Source organism: Ochotona curzoniae, unplaced genomic scaffold (assembly GCF_017591425.1).
Source record: "Ochotona curzoniae isolate NIBS_2020 unplaced genomic scaffold, NIBS_Ocur_1.0 contig_2457, whole genome shotgun sequence".
NCBI lineage: Eukaryota > Metazoa > Chordata > Mammalia > Lagomorpha > Ochotonidae > Ochotona > Ochotona curzoniae.
In genome coordinates, this window is record NW_024465464.1 from 80,076 (window position 1) to 101,484 (window position 21,409).

The window sequence follows — 21,409 nt, forward strand, 5'->3', positions numbered from 1 at the left end:
AAAAAAAAACAAAAACCCTTGTGATGTTATCTATACAAAGAGTGCTGAGAAAGTTCATGAAGTTAGCATTATAAAAGCCTAGGGGTCGGTAATTGTAGCACAGAAATTTAAGTTACTACTTGCAACCTTGGAGTCCCACTTTGGAGCACCAGGTCAAGTTCTGGCTACTCCCCTCAGCTTCTGATCCAGCTCTCTGCTGATGCGCCTGGGAAAGCAGCGGAAGACAGTCTAAGTATTTGGGTGTCCTAGAGCTAGGACTGACCTAGCTCCTAGGGTGACCTAGAGCTCCTGGCTCCTGGTTCAGACTGGCCCTGCCCCAGCACTGTGGCCACATGGAGGGAGGGAGGTAGCACAAGGCAAATCTTTTCCTCTCCCTTCTCATTCCCTTTCTCTTTTTCTGTGAGCTTTCTTTAAAGCACCTATATATACATTACATTTCAAATTTTTTATACCTAAATAACTTCTCTTTTAATTTCATTTTCCATTTCTATTTTAAAGTGCCCTCGTATTGTGTAGTGCTATGGTTGCAGTTATCTATCGGGGATCTTGAGGGTGAGCTGAATGAAAGGGTGTGTGACACGTCAAGATGATATCAAGGCCATGCAGACCAGTTAGCATGAACTTCTGCTCACCTCTGCCTAGAATCTCCCCACTGCACAGACCATTTCTTTCCTTGTACATTTTAGCATTCTCCAGCCAGCAGGCCATGATGTGGAGTGGATTCAGCCAACACTAGAACTTAAACTCCTTGTTCTCCTTACACGTGCAAGTTGGCTTCACCCTCGCCCATATACAGTAGCCTTCATTTCCCATCTGACATGAAGTTGTTCTCACTTAGCACGGCATCTGACAGAGCCCTCATCCATGTTTAGCCCAATCCCAGCACACGTGGTTACTATTTTCACCATCTTGCTCCTATGTAGACAAGAGTCAGGCAGGATAGGAGAGTGGTACGTTATACTTGAATGTGGTTTCGGTGGAGCAGCATAAATAAAGAGACACAGCCAAGGGGAAGGTGTATATTTAAAATTCCTCCCCTTCATTTTCTTCTTCAAATGAATCAGTCCCCACTTCTTCATAATCCTTCTCCAGGGCAGCCAGGTCCTCCCTGGCCTCGGAAAATTCTCCTTCTTCCATTCCCTCTCCAACATACCAGTGCACAAAGGCTCGCTTGGCGTACATCAGGTCGAACTTATGGTCCAGGCGGGCCCAGGCCTCCGCAATGGCCGTGGTGTTACTCAGCATGCAGACAGCCCTCTGGACCTTGGCCAGGTCCCCTCCTGGCACCACCGTGGGAGGCTGGTAGTTGATGCCCACCTGAGGACCAGAGAGAGGAAGATACACGTCATCTAAAGGGCAATAGCACATCAAGACAAAGGGAGATAGCACGACATGGTCAGGGTGTGGGACAGAGGCAAAGGGTTCATGCAGAGCAGCAACGGGACGAGGGAGAGCAATGAATGAGATTATTACTAAGCACGTAGTCCCCAATACCTACTGATCTCTACATGGGAAATATATTCCCTTTTAAAAGCAAGTTAATTTCTAAACTTGAAGCTATTTGAAAGATTATTCTTTCCCAAATTGTCATCTGAAGTTCCCCCCTTAGCTTTTTAGCAAACACATTTAGGAGGCTTCTCTGTCAAGGGTGAAAGGTTGCCTGAAAGGCCATGGGGATGTGCAGAGAAATAAAGATCTGAGGGTTTGGGGATGCTACTAATGTTAATCACACCTGTGTCTCCAGTTTACAGGGCTTCTCAGAACCAAAGCAAGCCTTCCAGGCAACAAGTTAGCTAAACCAACTCTCGGAGCTCTGGTAACATGCCAGGGTCCTCCAAGCTAACACTAGCCCAGCCTTAACGTGGGGCTACTCTGCTAGAAATCTCTCTCCTCCCCACACATGTTATTTCAAACCAAAGCTAACACCAGGCAAAGTGTGATATCATTTATAAGACACTGGCAACCCTGCTTGCATCTAAAACTACCACTCTTAAGCGGCCACCATGCCTTTAGTTGCCAAAGTCTCAGATTCGCGGCATTGAAAATGCATGCCTTCTTGGTAGGTGGAGAGCGGAAGTGGCAGCAGGCTATGGGGCAAAGGCTGGTAACCCATCAAATGGATTCACAATGGGCTGTCACTCCTACAAGATGCCACTGACATCTTGGTGCTATAAGTAATACTGAGAAAGGGTCAAATGGCCAAAAAGGAGAAGGGAAAAGGCAATGAACAGTCCTACTGGATACGGGCTTAACCGGCATAAATCTGTGGCTGAAACCGGCTCTCCTCTCCTCTGAGCAGTGATATCCCTTGGCTTAGATCAAGGGGCATCAAATATCCTTAGAAATAACACTGAAGTATGAAGTCCGGCAACATTCATACCCCTGGTGTGTGATTCTCTGAAAAGCAGCTAGCAGCACTAGTACTACCTTATTTAGCTTCTCTTCTAGACCTAACCCTTCTGTTTCTCAGTCTTTTGGCTAAGATCAAGTGTGGACATACCCTATTGCTTCGGCTTACAGTAAAGGAGAGAAAACGAGCAGGAATCCCTTTGTGAATTTCCTGACCATTCCCACAGCTCTCTTTTTTCCTTTATACGGTTTATTCTACTAGCTTGTGTTGCTTGCTTCAACTTGAAAAAGAACCACTGCCAAGGAATAGTGGCCTCTGCCTATGGCACTGGCATCCTATATGGGCACCAGTTTATGTCCAGGCTGCTCCACTTCCCATCCAGCTCCCTGCTAGTGGTCTGGAAAAGTAGCTGAGGATGGCTCCAGTCCTTGGGATCCTGCACCTACATGGAAGACCCAGAAGAAGCTCCTGGTTCCTGCCTTCAGATCAACTCAGTCCTGGTTTTTATGGCCATTTGGGGAATGAACCAGCAGATCTTTCCTTGTCTCTCCTTCTCTTGGGTGACCCTGCCTTTCAAAAAAAAAATAAATACTATTTTAAAAAATTGAAGAAAGAAAGAATTCCATTTTTGGAAGGCCTTGATATAAAACCAGGTTAAGTCTAAAGGGAAATAAAAAGATTATAGCTAAGGGTAAAGCAGAAAGAAGGAATGCTACTCTGTCTTACTCCATGGAAGAGAAAAAAATCATCATAGCCTGATACCCAAGTAAACCAACCAGGAGGCCAGCACACCAGGCCTTGTCAACTCCCACCAAAGGACAACTAAGATGTGCTCATTTCTTCATCCCCAGCAACTGATAGCATCACCCCTGGTACCCAGCAGGTGTTCAGAAAGCCTTTGAAAGGCATGACTTGGGGGCATCAAGCAAATAATGGTAGCTATCTGAACAAAGGCATGGAAACATGGGACATGGTGGTCTAGTAGTTCATTGCAGAGAGACAGACTGTATGGGAACCAACTCAAAAGGTGGCTTCTAAAATTCAACATTTCTGCTTATAGGTCTCAGGGCTCTTCCCCAGCTCTTCTATATCTTCTCACCAACCCTAAAGTTGGGCACTTTTCAGACCATAAACATCTAGAATAGGCCATGGACATCTAGGACAGGCCATGGACTTTCTCACATCCTTACTTTATCATTACTGTAAATGAAGTCTTATAGGACAAATGTTACAGTTTTGAAAATAAAGTGGGAGAAAGTGTCTTTTGTTAGAGGAGAATCTGGTTAACTCTAAGGCTAAGATGACCACACAATGATATTTCAGAAGTATTAAAATATCCATGAAAATCAACCTTGGGCAAGCTGAGCTGAAACAGGATCCGCAACTGCACTGTAGTTCTGGCCAATACACAAACATTGATCATTCTTCAATTTTCAGAAATCAAAGATGGTTAACCAATTTAAAAACAGTATAAAGCTCCTACAATTTCTAAAATGGCTTCAGCAATATTTGTGTTTCAACCACATGTTGAAATTAATGTGACCTTTAAGCCCCTCTCCCTTTATCATCACAACGAATGTGATGCTCCCACAGAAGTGTAGCTCAGTCCAAAGTCACTTTCTCCCCCATTCTGGGTAATCTCGCTTCATCTCCTTAAGGCACCAGTGCTCACCTTGAAGCCTGTGGGACACCAGTCCACAAATTGGATGGTCCTCTTCGTCTTGATGGCGGCAATAGCAACGTTCACATCCTTGGGCACCACGTCCCCCCGGTACAGCATGCAGCAGGCCATGTACTTGCCGTGTCTTGGGTCACACTTCACCATCTGGCTGTTGGGCTCAAAGCAGGAGCTGGTGATTTCGGCCACTGACAGTTGTTCATGATAAGCTTTCTCCGCAGAGATGATGGGTGCGTAAGTGACCAGTGGGAAGTGGATGCGGGGGTAGGGTACCAGGTTGGTCTGGAATTCGGTGAGGTCCACGTTGAGGGCCCCGTCGAAGCGGAGAGAGGCAGTGATTGAGGACACGATCTGACTGATGAGGCGGTTGAGGTTGGTGTAGGTGGGGCGTTCGATGTCTAGGTTCCTGCGGCAGATGTCATAGATGGCCTCGTTATCCACCATGAATGCACAGTCGGAATGTTCTAGTGTGGTGTGCGTGGTCAAGATGGAGTTGTAGGGCTCGACCACTGCAGTCGAGACCTGGGGAGCTGGGTAGACAGCAAACTCTAGCTTGGACTTCTTGCCATAATCAAGGGAGAGGCGTTCCATCAGCAGAGAAGTGAAACCAGAGCCAGTACCTCCACCAAAACTGTGGAAGATCAGGAAGCCTTGCAAGCCAGAGCAAGCATCTGTCTGGGGAAAGTAAGATGGGAGAAGAAACCACGAATCAGGTGAGTCCATTGCATCAGCACTATCTCCCTCAACATTTTGATGTGACTGAAGTCCTAACAGGCTGAAGGAAGAAGGAAGCACAAAAGGGGCTATTCGATCTTGGAAAGGACAGCTAAAACATGGAGTGACAAAACATATGTACATGTCCCCAAGGACACAAAGGTTGGTTCCACCAGAAGTGAAACTTCCAGCACCACAGTGGCTAGTGACTTTGCTCTTGACCCACTTCCCCTTTCTCGTGTATGATTTTGTGGGAACTGCTGACCCATACACCCGGACCCCCCACCTTGGAAGGTGATCCCAGTTATACCAGGTTCAGAAATGAAATTGGGGTCGGGGTTTCATTTGAATTTACAGGGTTTAAAAAATCTTTATTATATATTGAAGTTCTATAGCCATACATATTTATGGAGTTCAAACTACAGTTACAGGTACCATTTTTGCTTTTCATACTTAGTGTTCATTTTATCTGGAAGGGAGACAGACAGAAATGTCCCTTGAGATGCCAGCGTGCCATAGGGGAGTGTTTGAGTTCAAGTCCCAACTCCACTCCTGACTCTAGCTTCCTGTTCATGTGCACCCAAGGATAAAGTGAATGATGCCCCAGGTCCCTGTGTCCCCAGAATGAAACTGAAATTAAGTGCCAGGCTCCCGGCTTCAGGCTCACAGAGCCCCAGCTGCTGTAAACATTTGAGGAGTGACCCAGTGGATGGAAGACTTCTCTCTCTCTTCTTAAGATTTATTTTATTTTTATTGCAATGTCAGATATACAGAGAGGAAGAGCTTCCATCCGTTGATTCACTCCCCAAGTGACTGCAACGGCCAGTGCTGAGCAGATCTGAAGCCAGGAGCCAGGAACTTCTTCCGGGTCTCCCACATGGGTTGCAGGGTCCCAAGGCTTTGGGCTGTCCTTGACTACTTTCCCAGGCCACAAGCAGGGAGCTGGATGGGAAGTGGGAACTGCCAGGAATAGAACCGGCGTGCATATGGGATCCTGGGCATTCAAGGTGAGGACTTTCGCCATTAGACCAAGTGACGGGCCCTTCTCTTTCTCTTTCAAATCAAAACTTTCTATAGAAACAAGCCTGTCCTGTGCCATCACTTACCAGTTTCCGTATGCGGTCCAGGACAAGATCGATGCTCTCTTTGCCCACTGTGTAGTGTCCCCTGGCATAGTTGTTAGCTGCGTCCTCCTTTCCTGTAATGAGCTGCTCTGGATGGAAGAGCTGGCGGTAGGTTCCTGCCCGAACCTCATCTACCAAAAGAGAGGCAACCCTTACATTTTACCATCTTGCTTTCCAGGGAAAGGATTTCTCACCTGACTACCACGTGATGCTTTTCTCTTACCCCTGCCTGCAAAACTACAATGAGGTGAACCCAGACAACTCCAAAAGAAACCTCCAAAAAGCTGAGAACATTCCAGCAACAGAGCCAGAGGCTGGGATTCAAGCAGACAACAAAAGCCAATTGTTATGCTGGCTGGAACTTTAGAAAGACCAACAACCAAGTTAATGATTTTGCCCTCTCCTGCCCGGACCCCTCTACTTGAACTCCCTTTTGTTCTTGCTTTCATGCTGCAAAGTCATCCTTTGCTTGCTTTAAAATGTTCTATGGACACAGAGAAAGACTGACCTGCCCAGATCCTATGCCTCAGCAGGGTTGCACCACCCTTCGCTTCCATCTCAAGGTAGCAATAATACTTGTCAAACACTGGGTGAATTCCAGAATGACTTCTAAACACAGCTACGCTCAGGTCCTCGGGGCCCTAGAGAAGTTTCCAAGGGATTCTCACTTCCAAAGCTCTCTGTAGGGTATATGCAGGGAAGACAGTGAAATGAGGACCCACCATCATTTTAAGATCACTGAACTCCCCCCACACCCAAGGATCTCAATCATTTGTGCAGTGGCCACCTGTGCAAGGCATCCACAGGACCAAGCATCTTCAGTCAGTTGCCTCTATAAATCAATGATGAGGCATCCCAGGCCTTTACCCAAACATTTCTGGGGAATTTGTCCATCCATTGCCAGTGGACTCAGCCTCGAAGCTGAGAAAACGCTGCCGTCTGAGACACTGCACTAGAGGGCTTGAGGAAGAAAGGGACTGAGCAGCAAGACAAAACAAGGAATCCCCCTGTTTTTCCTAAATCCACATGAGGTTCATCCAGAACTGTAGCAATCCCTGGCTCTGAAAGAACGCACCTGGTGTTCTACAATTTAGTATATAAATAAGATATAGAAGATACAGCAAAGGTAATACCAGACCTGTGAGGACAGCCTGCAATTATTATAGAATCAGAAACCTGTACCTTCGGAAACTCTCTAGGGACTGCTCACAATTTCTCAAATTGTTTGAACTGTTTTTCTTAGGTAGTTACTCACAGTTTCTATTTCAGTCTTCAGTGGTTTTGTTTAGCAGTTTTGTTCTGCAAAGCTTAGGACAGTCCCTTGGTCTGTATTATAAGATCTCCCAAAACACTGGGGACCCCAAGGAGCTGGCAGCCATCATGCTGGTGCTGGGCTCTTGTTGAGCCACCTCTTCTCTCAGTTGAAGATGTTGCCTGCTGAGCCTTTGCAGGCCAAGGCCCCCGGTCTCCGGTTGCTTTCTCTGGAGATCTTACCCCATACTTACCTACCACAGTTGGCTCCAGATCTACTAAGACAGCCCGGGGCACGTGCTTCCCATTGCCAGTCTCACTGAAAAAGGTGGTGAACGAGTCATCATTGTTGATCTTGCTGGCTTGAGCGCCAAAGGTGCCATCTGCCTGGATGCCGTGTTCCAGGCAGAAGAGCTCCCAGCAGGCATTTCCAATCTGAACTCCTGCCTGGCCCACGTGGACTGATATGCACTCCCTCTGTGGAGAGAGAATAGCAACAAGGTCAGAGAAACCTAGGGCCCTGACCATGGACTTGAGGGAACGTATCTGACAACTCAGCATTCAGCTAGTAAGATGCTCATTTCTCTAGCCTAACCATTCCATAATGGGGTACCATCTGCAGTGTGGGCTGCCTGGGCACCGGTCAGAGAAACCTAGGGCCCTGACCATGGACTTGAGGGAACGTATCTGACAACTCGGCATTCAGCTAGTAAGATGCTCATTCCTCTAGCCAAACCATTCCATAATGGGGTGCCATCTGCAGTGTGGGCTGCCTGGGCACCACTGCAGTTAGAGCAAAACTTGGTTTCACAGAAGACACAGTTGTTTTTATGCTCTTAAGGTTGTTTTCCTATGTTAATCCTTTTTGCAGAAAAACGGAATAAAAACGAGGAGAACAAGAACCAAGTTCCAGCACTGAGCAGATGGCAGCACTGAGAAGAAAGCACCACCTATGACACTGGCATCCTGTAATGGCACAAGTGCATGTCCTAGCAGCTCTACCTGCCATCCAGCTCCCTAACGGCCTGGGCAAAGCAACAGATGATGGCCCAAGTGTGTGAGCCCCTGCCGTCCATGGAGGAGGAGATCCAGTTGAAGCTCCTGGCCCTTGCTTTTGGATTGGCCTACCACTTGCTATTGCCACTATCTGGACATGAACCAACAGATGGAATATGATGATGTCGCTCTGTAACTCTGCCTTCCAGATAAATAAATAGGTCTCACAAAAAAAAAAAGAGGGCAGATGATAGGTCACCATGTGTAGCAGCAGCAGCAGCATTCATTCCTAAGCCCTGATTGTGCAAGACATGGTGAATATGTGCACAAACACATGTGAGCATGCACACACACACACACATGGAGTATCATACAGAAAATGAACACCTGTGAGAATGATGTGCTTTGGAAGTGGGCTTCATGGGTGTTATTGGTGTTACAGTTACAAAGTAGACATAAGAAAGCATTAATACATGAAAGAAACCTGGTGGTGGGGTAGGGGTGTTAGGATCAGTCTCTCCTTCAATGCTAAATAACCGTAAGATCTAACCTGCACCCTGGCTTGCGTCAGACCAGGTGTTAAATACAGCTACACTTTAGCATGTCCTCCTCTCTGTGAAGCCGCAATGTCCCGACTGATCCTGGTACTGACAGTTTAAGATGTGGAGAAGGATGTTCGTGTGTGTGTGAGAGAGAGAGAGAGAGAGAGAGACAAAGAGAGAATAGAAACCCACGATGTTTTGCTGGAAGATGGACTCACATTCTGCCTGTGGCAAGAACTGACCCGCATAAGGCATCTTATACCTGGGACACCTGCCAGTGCCCAGCAGGGAAACATGTGCTGGCCTGTGAGTTTCTATTCTTATCCATGACCTGGCAGCATTTTCCAGCTTCAGGTAACACAAGCCAGCAGCAGAGCCTCCAGAGAACATGGCTGGGGGTGGAGACAGGCAGAGGGCACGTCCAAGGATGGGGCTGGTGGGAACTTGGCGGATCCTCCAGGCAGGGGGAGCAGAATAGCTGCACTGAGCAACATCTCCAAGACGATTACTCTATGATTATTTCAGTGCGGGGCTGAATGGTGCTCAGCCCTTACCTTTGGGTCCAGAGATGCCCATACGTCACACAGCCCCACATCCTAAGTGCCCAGGAAAAACATCACTCACAGATCTTGCCTTCTCAATTTACTTGCTATAATGTTTGACTTTGGCTAAGTTACTTAGCCTTCTCATCTGAAAAGAATTTGAACCAAATTGCTGTTGTTGTCATGATGTTTTCATCATGACATCACCTTGTCGGGCTTTGTCCCCCACCTCAAAGAATTACATGTAAGAAGTTGAGGGTGTCAGATCTCAAATCTTTCTCCTTTGTTGGGGGTTCTCCAGCTCTCCTTTCACCAGAGGATTCAGTTCACGCCCAATAACAGCACGGCTCTACATCCTGAAGCCACCTCACAGCTAGCACATCATCAAGCCGGACCACTTCCTCCCATTTAACAAGCAAATGTGGCTTCCCAGGGAAGTGTCTAAACTCAGGGCACATTAGAGAGGCTTGAAAAAGAGTCTGATCAGAGCCGGCACAATGGTTGAACTAGCTAATCCTCCACCTATAAGTGCAGATAGCTGCACTTCTCATCCAGTTCCCTGTTTGTGGCCTGGGAAAGCAGTAGAGGATGACTCAAGTCCTTGGGATCCTGCATCTTTGTGGAAGACCCAGAAGGAACTTCTGCTTCCTGGCTTTGGATAGGCTCAGCTTCACCCACTGCAGCCATGGGGAGTGAACCAACAGACGGAAGATCTCTAGCTCCCTCTCTCTCTAGCTCTGCCTTTCAAATAAATAAACATTTTTTTTTTAAAAAAAGGAAATTTCTCTATCAGGTAGGTAGAACAAATGAGATTTTCTCTGAGGTTTTTTAAATTTATTATTCTTATTTTTAACATATAAAATGAATGGATTTCCCATTTTTCACAATACAGGTTTAGAAGTATAGAGTTTCCTCCGGGGACTTTTTCCAGGTCTCCTACTTGGGCACAGAGGCTCAGTCATTTGGCACTTTCTCTACTGCTTTCCCAGGCACATCAGTATGGAGCTGGATGGCAAATGGAACAGCCAGAACATGAAGTGTGGCCCATAACGGATGCCAACATGGCAGGCAACAGCTTAACCTGTTTCTTATTCTGTTTCTCCAGATGTTTCTTATTCTTAGAGAAGAATGTCTTTTAAGACATATCTGTTCACCAACGTAGATGGTATGATAGGTTATGAAATACAGTTTCTAACCACATCAATGATTTGAAACACAACTGCCAACCCCAACAAGTGAAAGGTTAATGGGGGAGCAAAATATAGAGCCTTTAAAAAATCACAGCTGACCTGTAACACAGTGACAAGAGGACTGGAATCACCAGCCTAAGCCTAGTTGATCTTAAGCACCACTAACAGAGACCCAAGCAGACATTAAGCGCAGTAGGAGACGCAGAGCACCACCCAACAGGAAGTGGGTGGATTCTTCCCACCACTTCCCAATCCCAATCCCAGACCCAGGCATTTGGAGAATGAATCAGCAGATCTCTGCCCATCTCTCAATTAAAAATAAAATCAACCTTCATTTATGGAACTCTTCAGATTTAGCTTCCTCAGCGCAAAAAACACAAAGCTCAGAGGGACAAGTGAAGTCACCCGGTAAAACGAGACCAATTCAGAAGGTGGAACATTTTATCGGGGAACTGGAGACGGCTCCGTATGAAAAGAAACCTAAGAAATGTAACAACCGTGTGGATTCTGTGAACTTAGCAATCGGCCCTCAACAAGTCAAAATATTTGTGGGACGAATAGAGAAAGTGATCAATTTTTGTCAAGCACAGTAATGAAAATGTGGGTGACAATGAAAATATCCCTGTTTTTTAGAGTTGCAGCTGAAGCATGTAGGCGGGAAATGCCATGGTGTATAGATTTTAAAATACTTTAACAAGGACAGCATGTGCAGTAAATACGGGAAAATAATTCTTAGTGTATCTAAATTATATGTACGGCATTATTATAATGGCATTATATAAAATATATAATATACTTTCTATATTATACACATTCCACATTATAACAGAATATATCTAAAATATATTATAAAATATAGAAACATTATATAATACATATAATAATATGATACATATATTATGATGAAATATTATATAATAATGGCATTATATATAACATATGTTATATATTATAACACAACAATGCTATTATTATATTAGATATTAGATATATAATATACATTCTATACATTATATATGGCATTATACTCTTAGTGGCATAATAGTACATTACAGGAAAGAGAAATATATATGTATACACACATACTTACACATATATATAATAAAGGAAGCAGGAAGAGTAGGAGTGAGGGTGTGAATTTTTGTTCCATTTCATGTGGTTATTGGTGAGGGCAAACAAAGACTTTAAGGTTTGTTGAACAGAACTTAAGACAGCATTTGGCACACCAACATGCCCCGGTGGCTGAGTTCAAGTTCCAGCTCTGCTTCTGGGGGGCAGCCATGATGATTTAAGTGGCAAGGTGCCTGCCACCCACACGGCAGACCTAGACTGAGTTCTTGCCAACAAGGCCATCTGAAGAATGCAAGAGAAAATGGGAGGTATCTCTCCTCCATGTTTCTCTCTCACCTCCTCCCCCAACAAAATAATTTTAGATTACTATCTAAAAAATAAAATAGGAAGTGGGCATTTGGTATAACAGTTACCCCCCCCCCCCACTTAAATCACCTGCGTCCCTACAGTGATGAGCTTGGGTTCGGGTCCCAGCTCGACTCCTGACTCCAGCTTCCTGCAAGTGCGCATCCAGGAGGGAGCAGATGAAGTTCAAAGAGCTGGGTTTCTGCTCAACTGTATTATTGGAGGTCCTGAATGAGTGTCAGGCTTCAGTATTTCCTGTCTATTATCACTATCTGGGGAAAGAACCAGTAAATGGAAAATTTCTCTCTCTCTATGTGTGTGTACGGGGTGTGTACTGTTCAAAGTAATACAATAAATAAAAGAACGTTACATGAAAAAAAAAAATCACAGGTGAAACCTGAAGCTAGGGCATTGTCAGCACTCCACCAGGCCTCTTTCACTGCTCCGGCTCAGGCCCTGAACTAACCTCCACCAGCCCTTCTGCTTGGTCAGTGGCCCCCATCTCTCTGCCTGCAAGCAGCACAGAGCAGACCCAGAGCTGATGCTGCTGGAGAGTCAGTTTCAATGCCCAGGAAAGCCCATCCATCTGTCATAAGCAGGGACGTGATATCAGAGCTAGACTAGACAACCCAGCATGATTCCTTGTCCATTACTGCGCAGATGGAAAAGTTGAGGTTCAGAGAGAAAAGGGGACAGATTCGAGAGTTCACAGCTGTGATGTGCAGACCACATGCAGGGTCATTTGTTGAACCACAGAGCTTCTCTGACCCTGGCTCAGGTCAACCACCACCTGCTGCCTCACGTGTGCTCTGAACACTCGGGCACAGGAGTCTAGCTACAGCTGCATCAGCAGAGGCCTGACAGTGGATACCAGTATCGGTCAGGTGTTTGTTCCGAACTCATGTTTCAAACTCCTTCACTCAGCTGATGAGAGCTCATTCCATCTCTCATTCACTCACTCTTCTCTTTTAAACCAGGGCCTCTACAGCTCAGGGTTCTGTTTTGCTGGGTCCCTCGCAGAGGTGACAGGGCTTTCTGCTGTGGCATTGGAGCCCCTCTGCTCAACAGTCTGGAAAGTAAAAATAAGGGAGAAGCAGAGGTCTAGCAGTGGCTTTCCACAGGAAAGGATGACACCGCCTTTACACAGACCTAGTGCTGAAATGACTTCCAAAATTATCTACTCCCTTCCTTCTTAGGATAAAATTTTTCTGTAGAATTATGGGCAACATGGCACTGAAAAACTAGGCTAACTCCTATGCATCCTTTGGGTTTCAAGTGAAATGTCACTTCCTCCAGGAAATCCAGAGAGCAACCACCTGGCACAGGGCCCCAGCAGCATGCTATCACAAAGCCTTTCATCTTGTCTCATTGCAGACAGCTCCTGCATCCACCTCAACTGCCCCTACAGCATCGCAGCATGTCTCCACACTTCAGAGTTGCTGTGAATATTCCTCCTTCAACAAGCTGAGTGTCTTTCTTATCAACGTCTCATGCATGAACACTCTTCTTGTTAAATGGGTTGTAAGCCCCTTCCAGCAAGTTTTTCATTCAGATCAGTTCTACATTTATTGAGTATGTGCTACGTTCAAGCACTGTCCACAGAACCGGATCCAGTGAGTAAAACAAAGGATCCTTGTCACCCAAAGGTTGACAATTCAATTTTAATTGTTGTGGTTGGTACACAGCTCTTTGTTTGGAGTCACTTGTGCCACTCCCTCCAGTCAGTTCCAGGTCTGAGATCTTATGTTAGACTTTTGCCGTGATCTCTGTAGTCCCAACTCCTGGCTCACCGCTCTCCACCTCCTGTGATACCAGGCTGAGGCTGCACTGTTGTCTCTACAACCTTTCTCCCACTTCCTGTTAGAGCAGTTCCCAGGATTGAGGAGACACCAAGTGTCCTATATATAGGTTGTTGGTGATGATCTTCCCAGAACCTGTTGGCCATTAGGTCTGAGGGCCATGCAAATCTATTTTGACCTGTACAATGCCAAAGTAGGTATTATTTTCCCTCTGGGACCAGTGCAATGCACTGAGCTCAGTGAGTTCACTTCCAGCTTAGTGCATGCACAGCTTACTGTTGACTCTGCAGTCTTAAAGCCTTTGCCACACCATACAAAATGGTACCTGATGTGCCAATAGTACAATTCGTGATCTGCTGGCCGTCAGGTCTGAGGGCTACCTGGACCTATCTTGGGTGGAACCTGTAGGATGCCACATTGTTGCAGTTTACTGAGCCTGAAATGAGTTTGCTCCCAGCTCAGTGCATGTGCAATCCTGTCCCATAGCCTTTGCCTCCCTACACAAAATGGCACCCAATAGAGCTCTAGGGGATGGACTAGGCTGTTAAATCCACCCTGTTCCCACACTGCCTGTGTGCGATCTGTTGCTCTGTCTCTCCTCCTGATCAAATCCAACAGACCAGCAGGATGGGCAATTCTTTGTCTAGGTTCACCTCTTGAGCTCCTGGTGAACGTCCCTTCCCACCTTCTGGCTGCCAGTACAGTTCTGATCGCTGCTCACTGAATATTGCTGGGGTATTGGTCACTGCAATGTCACACCATCATGTCCACTGCTTTCCTGTGTCTGTTAGTCTCCAGGTACCCCTCTGCTATCATTCTCTCCTCTCCTATTTGCTGGAATGTGCCCACTTTACTTCACACCAGCTAAGGTTTCTCCATCTGTTTAAATGTGTCTTTACCCTATTCCACCATCTTAACCAGAAGTACAATGACCAAGAGCAAAAGAAGAGACAAAGACACAATCAATATTACTGAAGACTCCCCTGCAAAGGAGCAAAAGCCTTTGCCAACCTCAGAGTTAACTAAGGAAGACATGGAGAAAATGGGATATACAGAATTCAAAACACTTGTTATAAAGCTTCTTACCAACAGTAAGAAGCACATAATACAGGAGTTCAAGGAATTCAAGGAATATGTCACACAGGGAATGAATCAAATGAAAGCTGATATTTCAGAAATTAAGAATACAGTTGATGAATGGGGCGATGGACTGTGCCGGGTCCTATGCTTGCTAAAACACACAGGAATCTGGACTGGGAATACCTCAAAATTTCTTTGAGGATCTCTGCAGTCAAGACACTGGACTCAGAGTCTTAACCAAGAAAAGAGAACAAGTCAATCAACAACCTCAGCTATCTGTGAGCAGCAAAATGCTGGGCAAATGGAGACTCTAGAAGGGACTGTCAATCAATGGATTCTTCAACGACCACACCGTGCTTGGAGTGGTGAGACTGGTAGTGATCCATGAATGGTGAACTACTGGAACCACTCGATCGAGTATCTCAGAGCATGCCCCACATCCAGGACTTGGGGTTGGTGGGAAACTGGGTGGGGCTTCTTCCTCTATATCCCCTTTTACCTCAGATACATGAAGGAAGTGGTATGGAAGTGATGGTCTTGCCCACTTCCCTGTAACCCTTGAACCTTTCTTTACCCTAATTAAATATGTAAGGATTGTCATAATAATAATAATAATAATAATAATAATAATAATAATAATAAAAGAATACAGTTGAGCACATTAAAAGTACAGTGGAGAGTCTCCAAAATAGAATTAGGGAAGCAGTAGAAAGAATCTCAAAATTGGAAGAAATTTCTTCTCTCCAGAAGGAAGCAAACAAAAAGCTGGAAGCAGAGTTGGATCAGGCTAAACAAAAGTCTTCAAGAATTGAAATACACTATTAAAAAGACCAAATAGAAGAGTTATGGGAGTCCCAGAAAGTACTAAAGAGAAGCTGGGTTTTAAAATGTATTTAATGAAAGAATAAGGGAGAATTTCCCTGATCTAGAGAAAGAACATCCAGGAGGGGGCACAGAACCCCAACAGGGTTGACCAATAGCAGTCTTCACCACTGCACGTGACAATCAAGCTCTCTTCAATTGAACATAAGGAAAAGATCTTTAAAAGCGTACACGAGGACCTCCCCATGGTAGCCCAGCAGCTAAAGCCCTTGCCTTGCTCGCGCTGGGATCCCATATGGGCAGCCCTGCCTCCCATCCAGCTCCCTGCTTCACTGGGATAACAGGACGGCCACATTTAAGACTCTTCCTTGTTTCAAACACACTCTGTTCACATTAATATTAGTCATTTCCTTTTGCTTTACTCAGAGGGCTAAGACCAGTTCATGACTGTCCTGAGTACAGTGAGTTCCTAAAAGTTTTAAAAATCATTTTGTAAGCATCCAAAACAGTAAACCTGGGCTATTATCTATTCATGGAATGGACCCAGGCCAGCAGGATATGCCACATGGGCAACACACACTCCCCTGGGCATCCGTGTGCTCAGATGCCACCCAGTCATTGGCAGGAAGCGTATTATTACACTGAATCATTTCTGGTTGTCAGACTAGGATAATAAATCGCATGTATTTTAGGACCTAGGGTCAGGGAGAGCAAGCAGAGCAGAGATTCAGAATTTGAGAGAGATAATTAAAGCAAGAACAAATGTGATTCATCAAAGATTAAATTGTCGCAGCTCTGAAGTCTTCAAAGAGAGCAAGCCTATTTGGGAATAGCTCAGAACAAAGAACAGACAGCAAGCCAGAAACAGCAAGGGCAAAGAGATGACCTAAATGAACGCGAGTGAGTGAAGGCAGCTCGGGAGAGAGACCCAAGTGGTGCTTCAGCTAAGGCAGCAATCCAGCCGACATAAGACCAACAGCAGGAACCACGGGAGCTTGGTAACTTCAGCATAAGAGACCCTGTGATGTCCAAAGTTCCTGGTGGGCAGTGGTGGCAGGGGGTGGGGTTGGGGGGGTGGCCCTGCAGTTTAAGCTGCTACCTGAGACATCAGGGTGCTATTATTTGAGCACAACTCCGAGTCCCCGTGGCTTTGCTCCCAATTCATTTCCCTGTTAATGCAACTGGGAAAGCAACGGGGAATGTGCAAGTGTTTGGGCCTCTGCCACCCACATGGGAGATGCAGACAGATTTCCAGGCTCCTGACTGGGCCAGGGCTTGCTGCCATGTGGGGAGTGGGCTGGCACTGGAAGATCTCTTTCTCTGACTCTCCCTGCAGTAAATAAAACAAGGGTGCAGCATGGTAGCCTAGTGGCTAGGGTCCTTGCTTTGCACATGTCGATCTCGTGTGTGGGCACCGGTTCACATCCTGGCTACCCCGACTTCCCATCCAGCTCCCTGCTTGTGGCCTGGGAAAGCAGTTAAGGAGACGACCTTGCACCCATTTGGGAGACCCGGAAGAGGCTCCTGGCTCCTAGCTTCAGATCGGGGCAGCTCCAACCGTTGTGACCACTGTTATAAATCAACAAATGGAAGATCTTCCTCTCTGTCTTTCCTCCTCTCTATATATCTGATTTTCCAATCAAAATAAATCTTAAAAAATAAAATAAAATACATATTTTTTTTAAAGTTCCTTGCTTGGGTTTTAGCTAATACTGTTGATAAATGCAAAAAATGGAAAAAGAGTGACACATTCAGTGCCCACTCCATTCTCCCATTCACGTCTACAACTTAAGGCCTGGGAGAAATTCCAGCAGGAAGACAGGAGAAATGCTAGCCACAAAGGTCACAGCCAAGGTCATCCCAGTGGAAAACTGCTCACTGATCCTTGATCCACTTTCTCTGCCCTGTAAGAACATCCTCCCACCCACCCCTAGTCTTCGTTCTTTGCTTCTCAAAAAATTCTTTTTGTCTTTCATCTTCCTTGCTAGGTGACTCCGGAGTCCCCTCCCGAAGGAGATCAGCGATGGGACGAACACCCCTAAGTGCAGGCCCACAGCTCTGCAAGGGCCAGTGGTTCCCATCAAAACTCACCAGCTGCCTCTCGCCCAGCAGGTGTGCCCTCTGCCGTCGCTCTGCTCCTCAGGGAACTCTTGCTGACCAAGGCTCCCGTGCCAAGAAGCACGTAACCAAACGCCTCTAGAGAACCCAACACTTTGTGATGTGGAAGGAGGATATGGCAGTGGCCTGCAGCCGCATTGAAAACAGACCCTCAAAGCAGATTGCCAAAGGACTGCAAACATCCCTCTCGCCTCTGGAACACACTGCCTTCATGCACACAACTGTCTTTTTGAAGGGTGACAGATTTCCATTCCCATCTGAACTAGAGCTCCCCAATCCAAAAGGAATGGAGTTAAGGAGGCCATGTTTCAACAGTGCCACCTCCCCCAGAAGCTCCAGATATGTTCTCTGTGCTCTGACATCTCTGGCGTGGGCTGCGCTGGGGCACTTGGCCAGTGCTCTCCATGTCACTGTCCCAAAGAAGCGCAGCATTCGTACCCAGCAGAGTTGCTCACCAGGACACTGAGAGCCGAGGAGAACGCTGTTAGAACATCAGTCTGCTGATCCTGTACAATCCTGCTCAATGGAGGCTTTCCGGGTGGGTGCCATGGCACAGCAGGTTAAACCAACAACTGCGCCACCATATGGGCACCAGTTCATGTCCCAGCTGCTCCACTTCTAATCTAGCTTCATGGGAAGGCACTGGAGGATGGGCCAAGTCTTTTGAGTCCTCTGCATGCACAGCTGAGACCCTAAAGGAACCCCTGGCTCCTGGATTCAGACAGGCCCAGCTCCCACTGTTGAAGCTATTTAAAGAGTGAACCAGTAGACAGTCTCTCTCTCTCTCTCTGTCTCTCTCTCTCCCCCTTTCTCTCTGTGTATAATTCTTCCATTCAGGTAAATAAACAACTGTCAAAACAAAAAAGCTTTGGCAGGGCGGAGGTTATAAATTCAAGTTCTGACTCAACTTTTTACCAGCTCTGACTTCAGGCTCCAGGACTCCAGGATTGAAATGTTAACATGATGTGGTGGATCACTGCAAAGAAGGGCCAGTTCACTCACCTGCCTAGTAACCAGAGGAATGCATTTCAAAAGCATGCATTAGGATTAGTTGCCTATTTCTTACCCAGGACCTACAGCAATGGCAGATAGAATTTTGCTAAACACCAGCAGAGCCTCCCCCCGACCCAGCCCCTATAGGGCAGGGGTGTGTGACAGCCAGCTGTCTGAAATGCAACCAGCAGATGGAGAGGGTCAGGTCACTTCTTGGGGTTGGATTCCTGAACCCAAGGTCTACCGATGTATCACTCTAGGCTTTGAGAAGTGTGTCCAGTATTAAAAAAGAAAAAAAAAAAAAGAGAGGTTCTTATAGTGGTAAATACCTACTATAAAAATCAAAAATAAATAAATTTCAAGAAGTGTGCCCTTCAAAGCAGTGCTGGGTACCTAGGTACATTTTCAAGTAGAACTTACTACACACAATTTGGTGTTTCATAGTAAATAAGACACTTCCTTTCCAAAATACTCAGGCATGAATTTCAAAATGCTTAGGCACCCTTCTAAATTCTCAAGTAGCTTTAAAATAAGATTTCTTTCCATGCTTGATTTACTGAATGTTTTCCAAATCTCAGCTGATGAATAAATGTTGAAATGTGTTCAAAGAGATGGGTTAGGACTCTTGGCTCCCCTACTGTAAGCTTCCCGAAGGTTCCATCTCACGTGTCACTCCATGATTCATGTACGAATTATTACATACAAGGGAAGGCGCTTGGAAAAATGTTCACAGACTAGATACAGACTAGATGCGCTAAATATTATGCATCAGTTCCAGAATATGGAGCCTGGGTTTCGCATCAAATGAACATAGATGAATAGTTGAAATGAAACTGTTCAGAACTCGGTAACTGTTGAAATCGGAGTTTTGAATTGGATTTATGACACTCTCAAATATGCTTGAAATTCTTTATAAGAAGAGGTTTTCTTAAAAAAAAATCTATGTGGAGCCTTGGAAAGTTGAAAAATAACCCAGGCGCCCCCCCCAACCCCCCATTACACACGTATATAATGCAAAGCAGTCCAGAGAGGTTCCGTGACTTCTTGCAGTCACACAGGAGCTGTAGAACCAAGAGCCAAAACTCTGAACCCTCGGCTCTGCGCTCCTTCTGGGGCCCCGCCGGGAGCATCCGGCAGAAGTGGGTCCTCCGACGGTCTCCGGGGTGTGCTCTGGAAGGGTGCTGGGCACCCCAGAGCTAGAAGCAGAGCTAGGCTGAGGCCAGATATGACCCTCTCTCCACTTAAAAACAACAAAAACAAAAACAGCAGGAGTGGGGGGAGAAGAGGGCTTCTACCTGCCTGGTCCCTCGTCGACAACTGGAGCGAGGGGTGTGGGAGAACGCGACCTGGACTGCTGAGCTGCCCCCACCCTCCACCAACCTTTCTACCTCCCCCTCTCTAACCCTAAAACATCACGGTTCTAAAAGATTCCAGAGTTTCCAAGCCTTGGGGAGAAGACTGGGTGGAGGAAGGGAGGTGTCTGGAGGGCAATTTTAGTTCCCTTCCCCCGGGGGCAGCTAGGGGCTGGAAGGGGAGACACTGCCCTGTGGGCCTGCAGAGTGCGGGGGCGGGAGGGACTTGGGGAAGATGTTCCTCTCCAGCAAATAAAATCTGCTCCAAGAATGGAGGTGGGGGAGGATCCGCCTCCTGGAGCCCCACGAGCCAGAAAAGGAAATACAAGGTGAAGGGAGAGGTCCCCCAGCCTCCCTCCCGGAGGTCAAGGTGAGCAGCTGGCACAGTTCCGGGTACCAGGGAAGTTAGTAGCAGCGCTAGAGTTGTAGGGGCCCCCACACAACTCAGAGTGGGAGAAGACTGTGATGCCCTGGGCCCGCGATCTTATTTGGGACCCTTCCGGTATCCACTCTCCAGCCCAGACCCCTTATCCAGAAGGATTAACTCATCATTTTCTTCCGCCTTGGAGCCGCAAGCTGCTCAGAGCCCTCCTGCCCTCACCTGCCCAATTCTCCCAGCAGGGTCGACTTTCCCTGAACCATAAAAGGCACAGGTGTCCTCCACTGGACAGCGCGGACCCTGGTCATTAGCGGACATCCCGCAGGAAGCTCCCAGCTCTGCAAATCCAAAACGCAGAATTCACCTGCCGCCCCCGCCCCACTGCCCCACTTCTCCCTGACTAGGCTGGTACCCCTAGCGCGGGCACACACACACACACACACACACACACACACACACACACACACACACACACACACACACACACACACCCCCACCCCGCCCCAGGACTCCGGACCCTAAGCACCAGCGCTTGCCCAGGTTAAGCTCACCATAGCGGCCGCTCGCCTCCCCGCTGGGCCTGCCCGCCCCAACTGTTCCAGATCCCGCCGCCTCCGCTGTTATGGCACTAGGCGGGAGGGGGCCGGGGACGCTCACGCTGGGCCAGCAGCTGCCCTGCAGCATCACAGTGCTCCCGGAGGGGAGGGACCTGGCAGGTCACAATGCCTGCTCCCCGCCCACCAGCGGCTCAAATCTCTCACCAGCCGCCACCCCGCCCGGCTGCTAGAAAGAAGCCTGCTGCGCCTGAACCTAAGGCTTCCTCACCGGCCTGGCGGGGGCGGCAGTCCTATTCCCAAAGTTGCCAGGTTACAGACCGGTTCTCCACCCCCGCCCCCCCAGAGGATCCAGCCAGTATAATTCTGACTGCTCCAGAATATGAAAAGCCATTTCTCCCCAATGTAGCCCAGGCAGGAGAAGCACCTGCGGACTGGTCAACCCGAATCCCAAAGAAGACAGGTGTGGCTCAAATGGTGGGACCTGCAGGTTCCAGTTTCAGCTCTGT

At 47.1% G+C, this 21,409-nt stretch overlaps 1 protein-coding gene across 1 annotated transcript; it reads right to left on the reverse strand.

Annotated features, from left to right (window-relative positions):
- Positions 1–617: 617 nt before the first annotated feature.
- Positions 618–21,063, reverse strand: TUBA8 (tubulin alpha 8). Its single transcript, XM_040974552.1, has 5 exons — positions 20,914–21,063; positions 7,372–7,594; positions 5,849–5,997; positions 4,023–4,703; positions 618–1,317 (listed from the first exon to the last, which is right to left on the reverse strand). Exons 1-5 carry the CDS (start codon positions 21,028–21,030, stop codon positions 1,024–1,026), a joined length of 1,464 nt encoding a protein of 487 aa, XP_040830486.1. The 5' UTR covers positions 21,031–21,063; the 3' UTR covers positions 618–1,023.
- Positions 21,064–21,409: the final 346 nt, after the last annotated feature.